Consider the following 16,048-nt stretch of genomic DNA (forward strand, 5'->3'; position numbering starts at 1 on the left):
TTATCAGTTGTGTGACCCTGACAAGTCACTTCACCCTGTTTGCCTGCGTTTCTTCATCTGTAAAATGAGCAGGAGAAGAAAATGGTAAACTACTCTAGTATCTTTGTCAAGAAAACCTGGGGGCAGCTAGGTGGCGCAGTGGATAAAGCACCGGCCCTGGATTCAGGAGGACCTGAGTTCAAATCCGGCCTCAGACACTTGACACTTACTAGCTGTATGACCCTGGGCAAGTCACTTAACCCCCATTGCCCCGCGAAAGAAAGAAAGAAAAAGAAAACCCCAAATGGGATCATAGAGAGTCAGACGAGACTAAAACAACTGAATAAGGACAACACAGGAAAAAATAAGGAACTTGTGAAGCTAGGAATGCTCCTACTACAGCTAACAGAAAAGGGGACTAATAGTTGGAAGGTTGCATAAAGGAATGGCACCAAAACACACACACACACACACACACACACACACACACACACACACACACACGGATCAAGAAAGTGGAACAAATGAACATACACTTGCAAAAAGGAGCCATTACATTGATCAGATACAAGGGACAAAATGAAAGAGTCTAGAAAATCCCTGAATGGCAAAGTTCTCTAGTATATTTTTCCAGACCACCAGAAATGACAGTGCAGCAACTATAAGAAGCTCTAGAATGGCTGAGAACAGAAAAATTAAAGGAAGAAATAAGGGTGAAATTAGTACAGTAATTAGAAGTCTCAAATTAATAAAAACAAGCAAGGGAGTTGAGAACTTAAAAGAGATGACAGGAAAATCCCCTTGATAATAGGTTCTATTATAAATTTTTCAATACGGAAAATGCAAAGACAGAAGAAAAGTTAGCTAAAAAAATGAAAACAAAATTGGAAGAACATATGAAAGCTCTACAAGCTATGGAAACTGCATAAGATGGGATGGGAAGAAATAATACTAGAATTAAAGGTGTCCTAGACCAGAGGTGTCAAATTGTAGCCCTCAAAACTATGAGTCCTACTAAAGAGTAGATTAAAATATAATTAAGAGAGGCAGGTAGGTGGCACAGTGGGTAAAGCAGCAGCCCTGGATTCAGGAGGACATGAGTGTTCAAATCCGGCCTCAGACACTTGACACTTACTAGCTGTGTGACCCTGGGCAAGTCACCTAACTCTCATTGCCCTGCAAAATATACCTATATCTATATATAAGGAATTTTTAAAAATACAACATAGATAATGATACTTTATTAAGTCAACGTGCAGCCCATAAGGATATGTTTCTACTTCAATTTGACACGACTATCCCAAGCACATACAATTATATTAAAAGCATGAAAACCACAGATAAGAAAATAATTCAGTAAAATTACCCAGATATAATGGTAAAATTATTCAAAAGTAATGGAAAGGGGGACAGCTAGGTGGCACAGTGGATAAAAGCACCAGCCCTAGATTCAGGAGGACCTGAGTTCAAATACAGTTTCAGACATTTGACACTTACTAGCTGTGTGATCCTGGGCAAGTCACTTAACGCTCATTGCCCCACCAAAAAAAAAAAAAAAAGTAATGCAAAGAAGGCAAAAGTCAAATGATTAGTATCCAGAAAGTATCATCCACAGAGAAAAATTCAAAGCTGAATTCTCCAAGAAACGCCATGGCCAATCTTGAGTCTTGGACCTAGTGACCAAAGGGCCCGGTATGAAGGATATGTAAGTGAGTAACAAACATTTCTTAAGCATTTACTATATGCTAGGAATTATTCTAAGACCTGATGATAGAGATAAAAGCAAAATATGAGAGCTTATATTCTGTTTATTGTTGTTGTTTGTTTTTTGGTTTGTGGGGCAATGAGGGTTAAGTGACTTACTCAAGGTCACACAGCTAGTAAGCGTCAAGTGTCTGAGGCTGGATTTGAACTCAGGTCCTTCTGCATCCAAGGCTAGTGCTTTATCCACTGTGCCACCTAGCTGTTCCCCAAAGAGCTTATATTCTAATGGCTAAAAAGAACTCAAATGGCAAGAGGCCATATATGTAGGCCCTGGTGGCCCTGTAGCCTGATGGGGAGATGCAAGAGCAGGAAGCTAGATGTAAGAATGAAAACTTCTGGGGACAGCTGGGTGGCGCGGTGCATGGAACCCCGGCCCTGGATTCAGGAGGACCTGAGTTCAAGTCCGGCCTCAGACACTTGACACTTACTAGCTGTGTGACCCTAGGCAAGTCACTTAACCCTCATTGCCCTGCCAAAAAAAAAAAAAAGAGAGAAAAGAAAAGAATAAAAACTTCTCAAGGATAAAAACTGTCTTTCATGTTTTTCTTTGTATCTCCAGGATCTACCATAGTGCCTTGTATAAAGATACTTAATAAAGACTTGAATTGAAAAAATAAAATAAAATGTCAAAGTAAACTTCAATAGTTTGGAATGAGGACAGATAAAGAGGACTGGCTTGGTTAGAGCGAGGAAATCTGTTTGAGAAGACAGGGACCAGATTAGTGTAAGCAAACCAAACCACAGAGACCAAGTGCTTATTTTAAAGGGGCCGGGGAGTGGAGTAATTGACATAAAATAACTTAATGGACAAAAACACAAACATGACAATTATAACTCTAAACAGGAATGGATTAAACTTCCCTGAAAGAAAAGCCGGTAAATGGAAGAATGGGGGGGGGGGGGGGCAGAATCTGCTGAAAACAAGAAAAACCACTTAAAACATGTATACTAATAGAAAATTAAAGTGTCTGGGCAAAATCTATTATCCTTCAGGCAACTCCAAACTAGAAGAAATTGCAGTCATAAATAACTCAAAAGTAAGACCATTTTTAAAAAGGTGAATAATCTCAAGAAAGCTAAGCAAGGAACCTACATTATGCTTAAAGACAGTCAAATGTTAGTATTAAATATACATGCAGCAGTATTGTCAGCTTTTTTTCAATGTTTTGATCAGTTTAGGTGATATTTTTTCTCTTCCTCTTTTTCAATTAAAAAAATGATTTCTTATGAAGTGGCTGTCTGATCAGGTTGGGGGGGAACATGATTTAGGTGATGTAAAAACAAAAGCTATCAATAAAATTAATTTTAAATATACATGCAGAAATGGCATAGCCTCTAAATTCTTTTTTGTATGTGTGTGAGGCAATTGGGGTTGTGACTTGCCCAGGGTCACACAGCTAGTAAGTGTTAAGTGTCTGAGGCTGGATTTGAACTTAGGTCCTCCTGAATCCAGGACTGGTGCTCTATCCACTGCAGCTGCCCCCAGCCTCTAAATTCTTGAAGCAAAAGCTAGTCAAATTGCAAAAAGGCACTTATGACAACATAATAATTGCAGGAGACTTTAATATTCCTTTTCTGAACTGGATAAATCTAACAAAAAGGTTAAAAAAAACACAAGAGATTGACAGAATGTTAGGACAATAATCTTTTAAAACCTTGGATGATTTGTGAATTAGCACATTAAATAACATAATATTTATTAGAATCAGAGGGTAACTGCAAAAATTGATGATGTATTAAGGCACAAAGAAACGAAAAATAAATGTAAAATGTTAGCAGTCATAATATTAACATAAAAGGGTATAATAAAAATTATAATTAATAAAGAAGAAACAAGAGACTAAGTAATAGCATATTAAACAATGAATGGGTCAGAAAATAAATCATGGAAACAACAGTTATTCTAAAGAGAATGATAACAAGAAACTATACCAAAATTTATGGGATGCCCATTAAGTTGACTGCAAAGCAGTCCTTAGGGGAAAATCCAAAAATATTTATATTAGCAAAATAGACAACTAGGGAAATGAGGAGGCAAATTTAAGAAAACAGAAAATCAACAAAATAAATTTAAAATATGTCCAAAAGAAGAAATCTCAAAAATTAGAAGAAAACAAATAAAACCAAGAATAAAAAGAACATGAAACTGATATATAAAACAAACTGCTATGGTGTACTAACAAAAGTCATAATTATGATGAAATATTAAGTTAATGTAAAAAATCAAATTATCAAAATAAAAATTAAGCAAGGTTAACCCACAATGAGCAAATGACAAAACCAAGGAGAAAAATGATACAAAGAGATAAACCATTCAAAATAACTACATAAAATATCTGGATTGAAACTACTAAGACACACACACAGGACTTAGAGAAATTAAAATATAAATCATTCTTTACAGCAATAAAGGAAGACAGGATCGTTGTGACTGGGCTGAGTCAATATAACAAAAATGACAATATTATAGGAATTAATTTGCAGGTTCAGTGCTATGCCAGTTAAAATTCCAAGGAGTTATTTTCTAGAACTAAACGAAATAACAAATTTCACGGGAAAGGTGGAAATGAAAGGTGTTGAATTTCAAAAGAAATAATGGAAAAGTATAAATTTAGGGGGCATAATAATAACTAACATTTAAATAGTGCTTACTATGGACCAGACACTCTGGTAAGCACTTTACAATTATTTTCTTATTTGATCCTCACAACAACCAATGGGAGGTAGGTACTATCCTTATCCTTATTTTATAGATGAGAAAAAGAGATGAAATGACACAGCTAATAAGTGTCTGAGGCCAATTTTTTTTTTTGCGGGGCAATGGGGGTTAAGTGACTTGCCCAGGGTCACACAGCTAGTAAGTATCAAGTGTCTGAGGCTGGATTTGAACTCAGGTACTCCTGAATCCAGGGTTGGTGCTTTATCCACTGTGCCACCTAGCCACCCCTATGAGGCCAAATTTGAAATCAGGTCTTCCTGACTCCAGGCCCAATGCTAGCCACCTAGCTGCCAAGAGAAACCTTGTATGAATTGATATGGAACAGAAGAAATAGAATTGTATGATCACATCTATAATAATGTCAACAAAAACAACAGGAATATGCTACCAAACTCAAATTTAGTTAAGATAAGTCAAGGAGCATTTAGTGAGTGTTTACTGTATGCCAATGCTGTGCTAAGCATTCACTTTGTACTGTCTTGGTTCCAGAGAAAAAACAATGGAACACACTTCCTGCCTCTCCTGTAAAAAGAGAGAGAGAATCCATTTCGTGTACAGGGTTTGCCAATGTTATTAAGACATGACCACTTTTTCTTGAGTTTTGTTTGATTCTTTCCTCCTTTTCTCTAAAGAACCAAATGTGGGTGAAGGAGGAGAGGTAACATTTGGAAACATTATCAAAAACAAAAGGCAAAAATAAAACTCTTTTTAAAAATATTTTTAGAGGCAGCTAGGTAGTGCAGTGGATAGAGCACCAGCCCTGAAGTCAGGAGGACCTGAGTTCAAATCCGGTCTCAGACACTTGACACTTACTATCTGTGTGACCCTGGGCAAGTCACTTAACCCCAATTGCCTCACACACACAAAAAAATGTTTTTAAGAAATTAAAAAGGGGCAGCTAGGTGGCGCAGTGGATAAAGCACTGGCCTTGAATTCAGGAGTACCCGAGTTCAAATCCAGCCTCAGACACTTGACACTTACTAGCTGTGTGACCCTGGGCAAGTCACTTAACCCTCATTGCCCTGCAAAAATAAAAAAATTAAAATTAAAAAGAATACTGTGTAAGAATGCTTGGGTTCTGGTTTTAGCCCTGCTCTGAACTATGGGACCTTAAGCCAGGCTCCTTTCTAAACTTGGGTTCTTTACTTGCAAAATGAAGGGGCTGAACTTGACAGTCTCATTCCAGGTGCAAAGAAATCCTTGGCCGTCAGGCTAAAGGAGAGGCAGGGTGATTCAGAGGGGGGCGAAATGGGAAAAGCACCCTGGCTTCTAGTCCTGGTCCTGCCTAGACCTGCATGAAAATAAAAAAGTTACCTTCTCTCTCTGAGACTTGGATGTCTGTGAAATGAAGGCAGATTAATCAACATTCTAAGACTGATTAAGAAGTTAAAATTGGATTGAATTTATGCACTTATTTCTTTGACCTTCCCTCTCAGCCTCAGTCTTCCCATCTACAAAATGAGGGGATTGGCCTAAATCACAAAGCCCTCTTTTAGCTGTTCTTTGGATATGTAATTAATCCTTTTCTCTCTCATATGTGGCTTGCAGGTGGCATTATTAAGAGCCCACGCTGGAGAACACCTTCTTCTTGGAGTTGCCAAACGATCTATTCCCTATACGGATTTTCTACTTTTAGGTAAAAAGAATAAACATTCCGGAATTACCTTCTTTTTGCCCTTTCCAATTTCCATTGTAGACCCTTCCCTGGCATCGAGTGGCACCACCACCCCCAGTACTGAAACGAGAGTTAATTAGCTTGGCCATGGATCTGTAGTTAGGAGGAGCCACTAAATAAGACCAGTATTATAGTCTGGACAACATACTTGAAGGAAAGATGGGACACAACTGGGGTATTGATGGCCGGGGGGGGGGGGGGCGAGGCCCCATTCAAATTGAAAGAGAAAAGGGAATAAGATCTTGTGTGTGTGTGTATGTGTGTGGTGAGAGTTGCAGAAGGCCAGAATTTTAGACTTGGAAGGGACCGCAGTCCAACCTACGTCCCAAATAAGAACCCCTCCTACAAATGTATTTGACAAGTGGTCATTTAGCCTGTGCTTTAAGAAGCTGAGGGAGAGAGAATCCATCACATCCTGGGGCACCCCGTTCCATTTTTGGACAGTTCTAATTGCTAGGATATTTTCCCCTGACATCAAGCCTAAATTTGTCTCTTTGTAACTTTCCCTCGGGGCTCTGGCTTCCTCTTTCAACAGAACACATCAATCCCTCTTCTATAAATTCGCCATTCGAATACTTGAAGACAGCTCTCAGTTTCCTCTTAAATCTTCTCTTTTCCACCCTAATCAGAAGCTGGGAAAGACCTTAGTCAGCCACTATTCAAACCCCCTCGTTTTACATATAGAGAAACTGAGGCTCTGAGAGTTGTGTGACCTGCTGAAGGTCACACAAGTACCAAGCAGCAGAGCCAAGGTTCAAACACGGGTCCAAACTCAGTGGTCTTTCTCTCATGCCATGCTGCCTACCGATACCCACAGTTCCTTCAAACAGTCTTCATACCGCATAGACTCAGGGCCATCCACCAACTTAGTTGCCCACCTCTAAACACTTTCCAGTTTACCAATATCCTTCCTAAATGATGATGTCCAGAACTGAACAGAATATTCCAGCTGTAAACTGACCATCCTTTACGGATGGTAGGGCCATCTCCTTACTCTTTAAAGCCAATTAAAACTGCATTACCTTTTTGGACTATCATATTCTTGGCTCCTATAGATCTTGTAGACCACTCAGCCCCCCATGTCTTCTTCAAACTGTTGCCTACCAAGCACCGACCCTGGATTCAGGAGGACCTGAGTTCAAATCTAGACTCAGACACTTGACACTTACTAGCTGTGTGACCCTGGGCAAGTCACTTAACCCTCAGTGACCTGCTTCCCCCCGCCAAAAAAAGCTCACTCTTCTCAAACTGTTGCCTCCCCCATCTTCTACTTCTGACCTTGATTTCTTTGAACCAGGAATAAGCCTTTAAATCTCTTCATTCCAAGTATTCTTTCCATTACATTATGCTACCTCTCTTTTGAAGGAAAACAGGATCGCATGGAAAGAACACTGGACTTGTAGCCAGAAGACCTGGGTTTGAATACTAGCTCTTTATACCTGAGTGACCTTGGGCCAGTCATTTCTTCTAAGCCCAAGTTTCTCCCTCTATAGGAGAAGGTAGTACCTGGCATTCATATGTCATACCCTATGCCTGGAATATATTTCCTCCTTATCTTCACTTTTCAGAATTAGGCAGATCAGCGGAAAAGAAAGCCAGGGGTTTTTCATAGACTGCAAGCTCAACACAAGTCAACGGGGTGATCTAACAGCTAAAAAAGGTCAATAGGGATAGTGAAGAGGCCTGAGATCACACCATAAGAGAGTGTTTAAAAGAAAGAGGAATGTTGGGGGCGGCTAGGTGGTGCAGTGGATAAAGCACTAGCCTTGGACTCAGGAGAACCTGAATTCAAATCCAGCCTCAGACACTTGACACTTACTAGCTGTGTGACCCTGGGCAAGTCACTTAACCCTTATTGCCCCACAAGAAAAAAAAAAGAAAGAAAGAAAAGAAAAGAAAAGAAAAAGAAAGAGGAATGTTTAACTGAAAGAAGGGGATACATAGCGGGGTCATAGTGGCAGCATGGACTGACTAGCAATAGCTCTAGTAACCTGGGTTCAAAACCTCCCTCAAATGCTGATTACCTTTGTGACTTTAGGCAAGCGAGTTAACTTCCCCTGTCTCTATTTTCTCATCCAAAAATGAGGGATTGGATTTAATAGCTTCTGAAATTCCTTCTAGCTCCAGCACTAAGATTCTGTGGTCATCTTCAAGTATTTGATGGAAGAGAGATTTAGTCTGGTTGGCCCCCAAAGTGTAGAAGAAGGAGCACTGGGGAAATGAGTGGAAGCAGTGTAAAGGGGCAAAGGAAGGCTAGATCTAAAGAAAAACTTTATTATTATTATTATTATTATTATTACTATGCAAAAGTGGACTGGGCTGCCCCAGGATGAGGTAGACTCCCTCCTAACTTGGAGACCTTTGTGATATATAAAGTTGGAGAGACAGAGTTTCTGGGTAATTAATCATTTTATTAATCCTTCTAGCATGTCATTAATAAGAGAGGTCAACGACATTCTTAAATACCAAAGAATACTCAAGAAACTCACTCAACTGCCTGTATGCCTTTGGAAGAGTGGGTGTTACTGAGGGTGGCAATCGATTCTGATTGGTTAACAATTAATGAGAGAATATTATTATAATGAGAGGTGGGTTTATTCTGAGGATCTGAGGGATATGACACTGATCACTCAGTCTTGATCAAAGAGACTTATCTATACCTGTATCACCCAGTTTAGGGTGAGCTAGACAAAAGGGAGGATCCACATTTTCCCAGACATGTCTGAGTAAAACACAATGGTCCAGAATCCATAAATTCAATTCATCTACACTAAAATTTCTTTACCTTTTGAACAGTTCTGTTTTCCTTCTCATTATCAGCCCTGCACTTCAAACCCTGCCTGAATAACCTACAGGGGCTTATTTCTGAATGAGAAAGTAGAGAAGTGGGGGGGAGTCTTGGTTATAATTTTTTAATGGTTATTAATATAAGAGAGAAATAATAATTTCTCTCCTCTGCATGCAAAGACTGGATGCCCACTTGTTAAATATGTTGTAGAGGGATTCTTCTTTGAGAATAGGTTGAAAAATGGGGTAGCTAGGTGGCGCAGTGGATAAAGCACGAGCCCTGGATTCAGGAAGACCTGAGTTCAAATCTGTCCTCAGACACTTGACACTTAACTAGCTGTGTGACCCTGGGCAAGTCACTTAACCCCAATTGCCTCACCCCCCCCAAAAAAAAGTCTTCTTTGTTCTTCCCAGTTGTCAAAGCCCTCTCCTTCCTCAAATTACCTTGTATTCACTGATCTAGGCATATATTTTCTTTTGTGCCTATATTAAGGGTGTAAAGATAAATAGCAAAACAACCCAGGTACATTATACTTCAAGGTGCATTATATGGGAGGGGAATGCATTTTAATATACAACATGCACAGGATTACAGGTATAAATACAAAGTATATGGAAAGTATTTGTTTTTACAGGGATGGTATAAAGGCACTGCTAGGTGAATAAGGAAATCATCCTTGTAGGAGGTGGCAGTTGAATTTACACTTGAAGGGAACTAGGGAATTCCAAAAGGTAGAATACAGCCTGTGAAAAGAGAGCCAGGTAGGAGATGGAATACAATGTAGGTAGAACAGCCATTAGATCACTCAAGCTGGATCACAAAGTACAAGAGGGAGAATAATGTCAGATCATCCCAGGCAGTCTGAAGCCAGATTGCCAAGGGCTTTATATACCAATTACGGGAAAACACCTTATCCTGCAGGCAATAGACAGCTTGTGAAGGTTCTTGAAGGGGGAGGGACAGGCTCAGACCCATGCTCTCAGGGACATCCATTTGGTAACTGCTCAAATGATGAATTGAAGCCCCAGGGAGGGGCTAGAGGGAGGGAATTCGGCTAGGAGGTTACGGCCATAGTCCAATCTAGAAGTGATGAGGGGTCGAAGGAGAGTGGTGGCTGCAGAGAGGAAAGGTTATAGGAGTGGAGTAGAATCCTGGGGCTCCCTGGCAAGGTCCATTCTAATACTAAGGATCCAGCTAGTGCCTTATGGACGTTGGCTAAATCTGTTAATAGCTGCCTACTACTACTGTGACTCTATGTATAAGGAGGCATTTACAAAAACCCAACAACATGGTGTTGGCTTAATAAAGAAGCCAGTCCTGTAAAGGCTTTAAGAGATTTTCTTGAGTTTTTGTGGTGCTGGATTGAATTGTATAGCACAAGGAAGGAAAAAGACAGACTGAAGTTAAAGAGAAAAATAAAGCATCTAACAATTCACAAAGATCCATCATATTAGCAGAACATAGCCCATAGTGCCACCTGCTGTCAGGAAGAGTTATTATATTGTCCAAGTTAGGGTTTCCCCCCCCCATTGATTCTACCAATCAATAAACATGGATTAAGCACTTAATATATGCTAGGCATTGTGTGTTGAAGGCAGCTAGGTGGCACAGTGGATAGAGCGTCCAGCCTAGAATCAGGAAGACCTTGTTAGAAACGGGTAAACTGAGGCACAACTCCTGGTGTGGTGCAAAGAAGGAAGGCCATTTTTATTACGATCTTGCAAGAAAGGGCACAAAATTCCAAAGAAAGTGTGCAAAACACGGTTGTTTCAGTGTGTTTATATATAGGTCCATCCCTAACACAAGGATTCCCTCCCCCATTTCACCTATCCAGTTACTCGATACACATTCTTTGCCACACTTCTAAACATGATACCCCCACCCCTGGGACAGCCTCAGGACGGGGACTTCACAGTTCTTTTGTTATCTAATTTTAGAAAACTACTGCTAAGTCAGCAGGAAAAGGAAGAAAATTTTGGGGAGGGAGGGCGGGGAATAAGCCCCTGGGGCTTGGATAGTGTAGTCGGCTCTTATCTGAAGGGAGCATCTTCTCCTGGTTAACTCAGCAGGAAAAGGAAGGGAATGGTGGGGGAAGGGGAAGAAGCCCCTTTGAACTATGTGGAGAATACACCTCATTCTCTCAACCCAAGTTCAAATCTGGCCTCAAACACTGACTAACTGTGTAACTCTGGGAAAGTCACTTCACCCTGTTTGCCTCAGTTTTCTCATCTGTAAAATGAGCCGGAGGAAGAAATGGCAAACCACTCCAGTATCTTTGCCAAGAAAACCCCAAATGGGGTCACAAAGAGACACACACTGAACAACAAAGTACTAGGCATGGTGCTAAATTCTGGGGATTACAAAATAGAGGCAAAAGACTGTCCCTGCCCTCAAGGAATTCACAGTCTAATGGGAGAGACTACAAACAAGCCATAGTTTGTTACAAGATAAAGAGGAAATAATTAACAGTGGGAAAGTGCCAGAATTAAGGATGGTTGGGAAAGACTTCTTGTAGAAGATGGGATCCTAGTTGGGATTTAAAGGAAGCCAAAATTTACTTGTTAAATATGAGCTGTTTCTTAATCAGTATTACAGAGAACTTGGCATAATCATAAGTGAAAGATTCAGTTACCCACATTGTGCTATAATGGAATTACCATCTCCTAAACCCTTGCCCCAAAATACCTCCTCACACCATCTAACTTTGCTTGAAACTTGACCACTATAATACTATATTCCCAGAAATCCTTGGTCTTTGTTGTCATTGCTGATGTTGAGTCTGTCTAACTCCTTGTGATCCCATTTGGGGTTTTCTTGGCAAAGATACTGGAGTGACGGGCAGCTAAGTGGCACAGTGGATAAAGCACCGGCCCTGGATTCAGGAGGACCTGAGTTCAAATCCGACCTCAGACACTTGACACTTACTAGCTGTGTGACCCTGGGCAAGTCACTTAACCTCCATTGCCCAGCAAAAAACAACAACAACAAAACAAAGATACTGGAGTGCTTTGCCATTTCCTTCTCCTGCTCATTTTACTGATGAGGAAACTGAGGCAAATAGGGTTAAGTGACTTGCCCAGGGTCACACAGCCAGGAAGTGTCTGAGGTTAGATTTGAACTCAGGAAGTTGACTCCAGGCCTGGCATTCTATCCACTGCATCACCTAGCTGCCCTATATTATGCCCTCTTTCCTACATTAAAATGCAAAATCCCATCAGAAAGGTCTTCCTTTTAAGACTGATTAGCCATTCATTCTCTAAGATGAGTGAATCAGTCTGTACCTTTCCTGAGAGCAGGGTTTAGTAGGGGAGAGGACCAGATCATGAGAGGTGTGGAGAGAAGGGTACCTGCTACCTACAGTATCCAAGCCCCAGGGGCTTATTCCCCGCCCCCCCTCCCCAAAATTTTCTTCCTTTTCCTGCCGACTTAGCAGTAGTTTTTTGTTTTTAATGAGATATTTTATTTTTTCCATTACATGTAAAGATAGTTCTCAACTTTTGTTTATACATGCTTTACAATTTCAGATTTTTCTCCCTCCCTCCCCTCCCTCCCCCCCTCCCCTAGACAGCAGGTAATCTGATATAGGTTATATCTATATATCTCTATACATATACATATAGATATATATATACACACACACACACATATATATACACATAATAACATTAATCCTATTTCTGCATTAATCCTGTTACAAGAGAAAGAATCAGAGCAGTGATGCAAAACCTCAAAATAGAAAAAAAAAACAACAGCACCCAAAACAAAAGAAATAATATGGTTCAATCAGCATCTATACTCCACAAGCAGTAGTTTTATAAAATTAGATAACAAAAGAACTGTGAAATCCCCGTCCTGAGGCTGTCCCAGGGGTGGGGGTATACATGTTTAGAAGCGTGGCAAAGAATGTGTATCTGGAAAGGACCCAAAAGGAGGGGCTGGCCACCTCCATGAGTTTTGCCCCAGAGTAGGCTTTGGAAGCAAATGAGCATTACTTAAATACCAAAAGGTTTGTTTATTCAAAGAGGATCTTGGGTCAGGTGGCCATTTTCCTACAAGCTCATTATCCTAGGAGGTTCTCTCCCAGGCCCCAATCTGGAAGAGATTTAGTATATCTACTTATAGATATACTAAAGGTCAGTTTCTTGTGTTCCATTCTCTGTATATAGGCTTTCATGTCAGGTGTACCAGTTGACAGAGTCCAATGCAGATGATTCTATAGCCTGCAGGTGATATACAGCTGTTCTCACTCCTCCCTAGGAAATGATTTCATTATCCCTATGCACTGCCCAGAACTGGAAATTGCTCGAGTTGCTATGAGAATACTGGACGAGTTGGTCAAGCCGTTGAGAGAAATCCAAATTGATGACAACGAATATGCTTGCCTTAAAGCTATTATATTCTTTGATCCAGGTAAGGGAATTAAAAGTCACTAATCTGGGGGGGCAGCTAGGTAGCCCAGTGGGTAAATCACTGGCCCTGGATTCAAATCTGACTTCAGACACTTGGCACTTACTGACTGTGTGACCCTGGGCAAGTCACTTAACCCTCATTGCCCAGCCAAAAAAAAAAGTCACTAATCTGATTCTGGCTATGCATGGAAAAAGGAGAGGAGAGGGCAGGGGACAGGAAGGGAGGGGAGGTTAGGGGAGGAGAGAGGAAAGGAGAGGAGGGAGGGAGAAAGGAAGGAAGGAAGAGAAAGAAAGGAGAGAGAGAGAGAGAGAGAGAGAGAGAGAGAGAGAGAGAGAGAGAGAGAGAGAGAGAGAGAGGGGGGGAATGGGTAATGGGAATAATGGGAAAGAAAAACCAGCCAAGGGAAAAAAAAAAGGTGAGGAGACAGAAAGAGAAAAGCATTCTGATATAAAATTGATGGAAAATCCTCTGTGCACCTTGATGTTGCTACCCTTCCAATCAGGCTTAGTATAGTGTCTGGCATATAGTAAGTACTTAATCAATGCTTTTTCCCAATCAACAGAAGGGGAAAGGGGAAGGGAAACAAGCATTTGTTAAATGACTATCATATGCCAGGCACTGCGCTAAGCACTTTACAAATATCATCTCCCTCGATTCTCATAACAACCTTGAGAGGTAGGTGCTATTAATCCCCATTTTATAGAGAAGGAAAACTGAGACTAACAGAAATTAAGTGACTTGCCCAGGGTCACACAGCTAGTGAATGTCTGCAGCCAAATTTGAATTCAGGTCTTCCTGAGTCCAGTTCCAGGGCTCTATCCACTATACCACCTAGCTGAAGGGTTTGGGGATCTCGAAGGTTGACAAGACCCCAAGAGAACAACGAATTGTAACTGTTCCAAGTCTCTGCTCTGGTGCAGTAATGGTTAGGGGACTTGAAACCATGAACAACAACAACAACAACAACAAAAGTTCAGTGAAACAGTTTGTCTTCTTCAAATACCTGAAAAGCTTATAATGTGGGAACAGAGATCTGGCTTGTTTCACTTGGCCTCAGCAGGCAGAACTGGGACCCAGGGACAGGAGTTAGAGGGAGACAGTTTGACAGCAGGAAACACTGTTCACTGTGTGAGAGGCTGGCTGGCTTATAAGGTAATGAGTGACCTATCACTGAACAGGATTCATGCATCAGGTAGGTGGTTGCCCTAGATGACCTTGAAAATTCCTTCCAAATCTAAGAAAGTGTCTACAATAGGATAGAGGGGGAGGAAAGGTTACAAAGCTTTATTGAGAAAGGGCTTTACTAAGGACAGCTAGGTGGTGCTGTGGAGTGAGAAATCCTTGGGTTTAAATCCAGCCTCAGACACTGGCTCTGTGACCCTAGGGTAGTCAATTAAATCTCTCTGCCTCAATTTCCTCAACTGTAAAATAGTGATAACACTAGCACCTTCCTCCTAGGAAGATCAAATGAAATATTTGTAAAGCACTTAGCACAGTGCCTGACACATAGTAAATGTTTAACAAATCCTTCCTTCCTTCATATTTCATTTTTCCTTTTCTCCTTCCCATCCCTTCCTCCCTCCTTCCTTTCTTCCTTCCTTCCCTCCTCTCTTTTTTCCATCTTTTCTCCCTCCCTGCCACCTTCCTTTCCCCATCCCTCCCATTTTCCTTTCCCTTGCTTCCTCCCTTCCTTTCTTTTTTCCTTCTTTTCTCCCTTCCATCCCTCCCTCCCTCCCTCCTTCCATCCTTCCTCTCTTCTTTTTCCATCTTTTCCCCCTCCCTCCCACTTTCCTTTCCCTCACTTATTCCCTTCCTCCCTTCCTTCCTCCCTTTTCCCCCTCCCCTCCCCAGTCCTTCTGCATTGCAGGGGGCTGGACATGTGCTGCATGCATGCAAAAAAAAAAAAAAAAGGCTGAGGCAGCCTTGGCCGTTCCTGATGTGGAGCCCAGAATTCTAAGCAATGCACATTCGCTTTTGTATCTATTGCCTTTAGAGCCCAGCACAGAGAAGGCTCCTTGATTGGTGCCAAGTCTGATTCAGCCAAGGAATGGAGTCAGTGAGGCAGCAAGGGTGTCACAGGGGAAAGAACACCAGGCTTGGGCATCTGCCAGATGAGCCCCGAGGCGCCCAGCCATGGCGAACTTGCCATGATTCTGGGGATGTTGTCATCGGCTTTTCGCCTGGGATGACGCTTTGGCAGGGCAGTGCGGCGACCCGGTGACCTGGTGACCCAACGTGGTGCCCTCTCCTCTCTCTCTTCCTCTCCCAGACTGCAAAGGCCTGAGCGACCCTGGCAAGGTGAAACGAATGCGCTTCCAGGTGCAAGTGAACCTGGAGGACTACGTCACGGACCGGCAGTACGACTCCCGGGGCCGCTTCAGCGACCTCCTGCTGCTGCTGCCCCCGCTGCAGAGCATCACCTGGCAGATGATCGAGCAGATCCAGTTTGTCAAACTCTTCGGCATGGCTCGCATCGACAGCCTGCTGCAGGAAATGCTCCTGGGAGGTAGGGAAGGCCCGCCCCGGCCACGGGCCCAGCCGCAGTCCCACGTGCTCTCCAGGTCCCTCCCAGCCCCGTCCTCTGAGGGTGCACCCCCCACCCAGTGCTTTGTCCCTCCTGGCTCTGTACGAGTAGTATCATCACAACCCATTGATGACTGACAGTCATCTGTACCCAGACTACGGGCTGCTGTGGGTTCTTGGGTGAATTTTT

At 41.9% G+C, this 16,048-nt stretch overlaps 1 protein-coding gene across 1 annotated transcript in view; it reads left to right on the forward strand.

Moving 5' to 3' along the window:
- LOC122742716 (hepatocyte nuclear factor 4-beta-like) overlaps positions 1–16,048 on the forward strand; it is a 75,662-nt gene that overhangs the window by 52,964 nt on the left and 6,650 nt on the right. The window contains exons 6-8 of the mRNA XM_043987157.1: positions 6,011–6,098; positions 13,183–13,335; positions 15,605–15,841. Of these exons, the coding sequence (XP_043843092.1) occupies positions 6,011–6,098; positions 13,183–13,335; positions 15,605–15,841 (478 nt within the window). The remainder of the gene's footprint in view (positions 1–6,010; positions 6,099–13,182; positions 13,336–15,604; positions 15,842–16,048) is intronic.

Source organism: Dromiciops gliroides, chromosome 2, assembly GCF_019393635.1.
Source record: "Dromiciops gliroides isolate mDroGli1 chromosome 2, mDroGli1.pri, whole genome shotgun sequence".
NCBI lineage: Eukaryota > Metazoa > Chordata > Mammalia > Microbiotheria > Microbiotheriidae > Dromiciops > Dromiciops gliroides.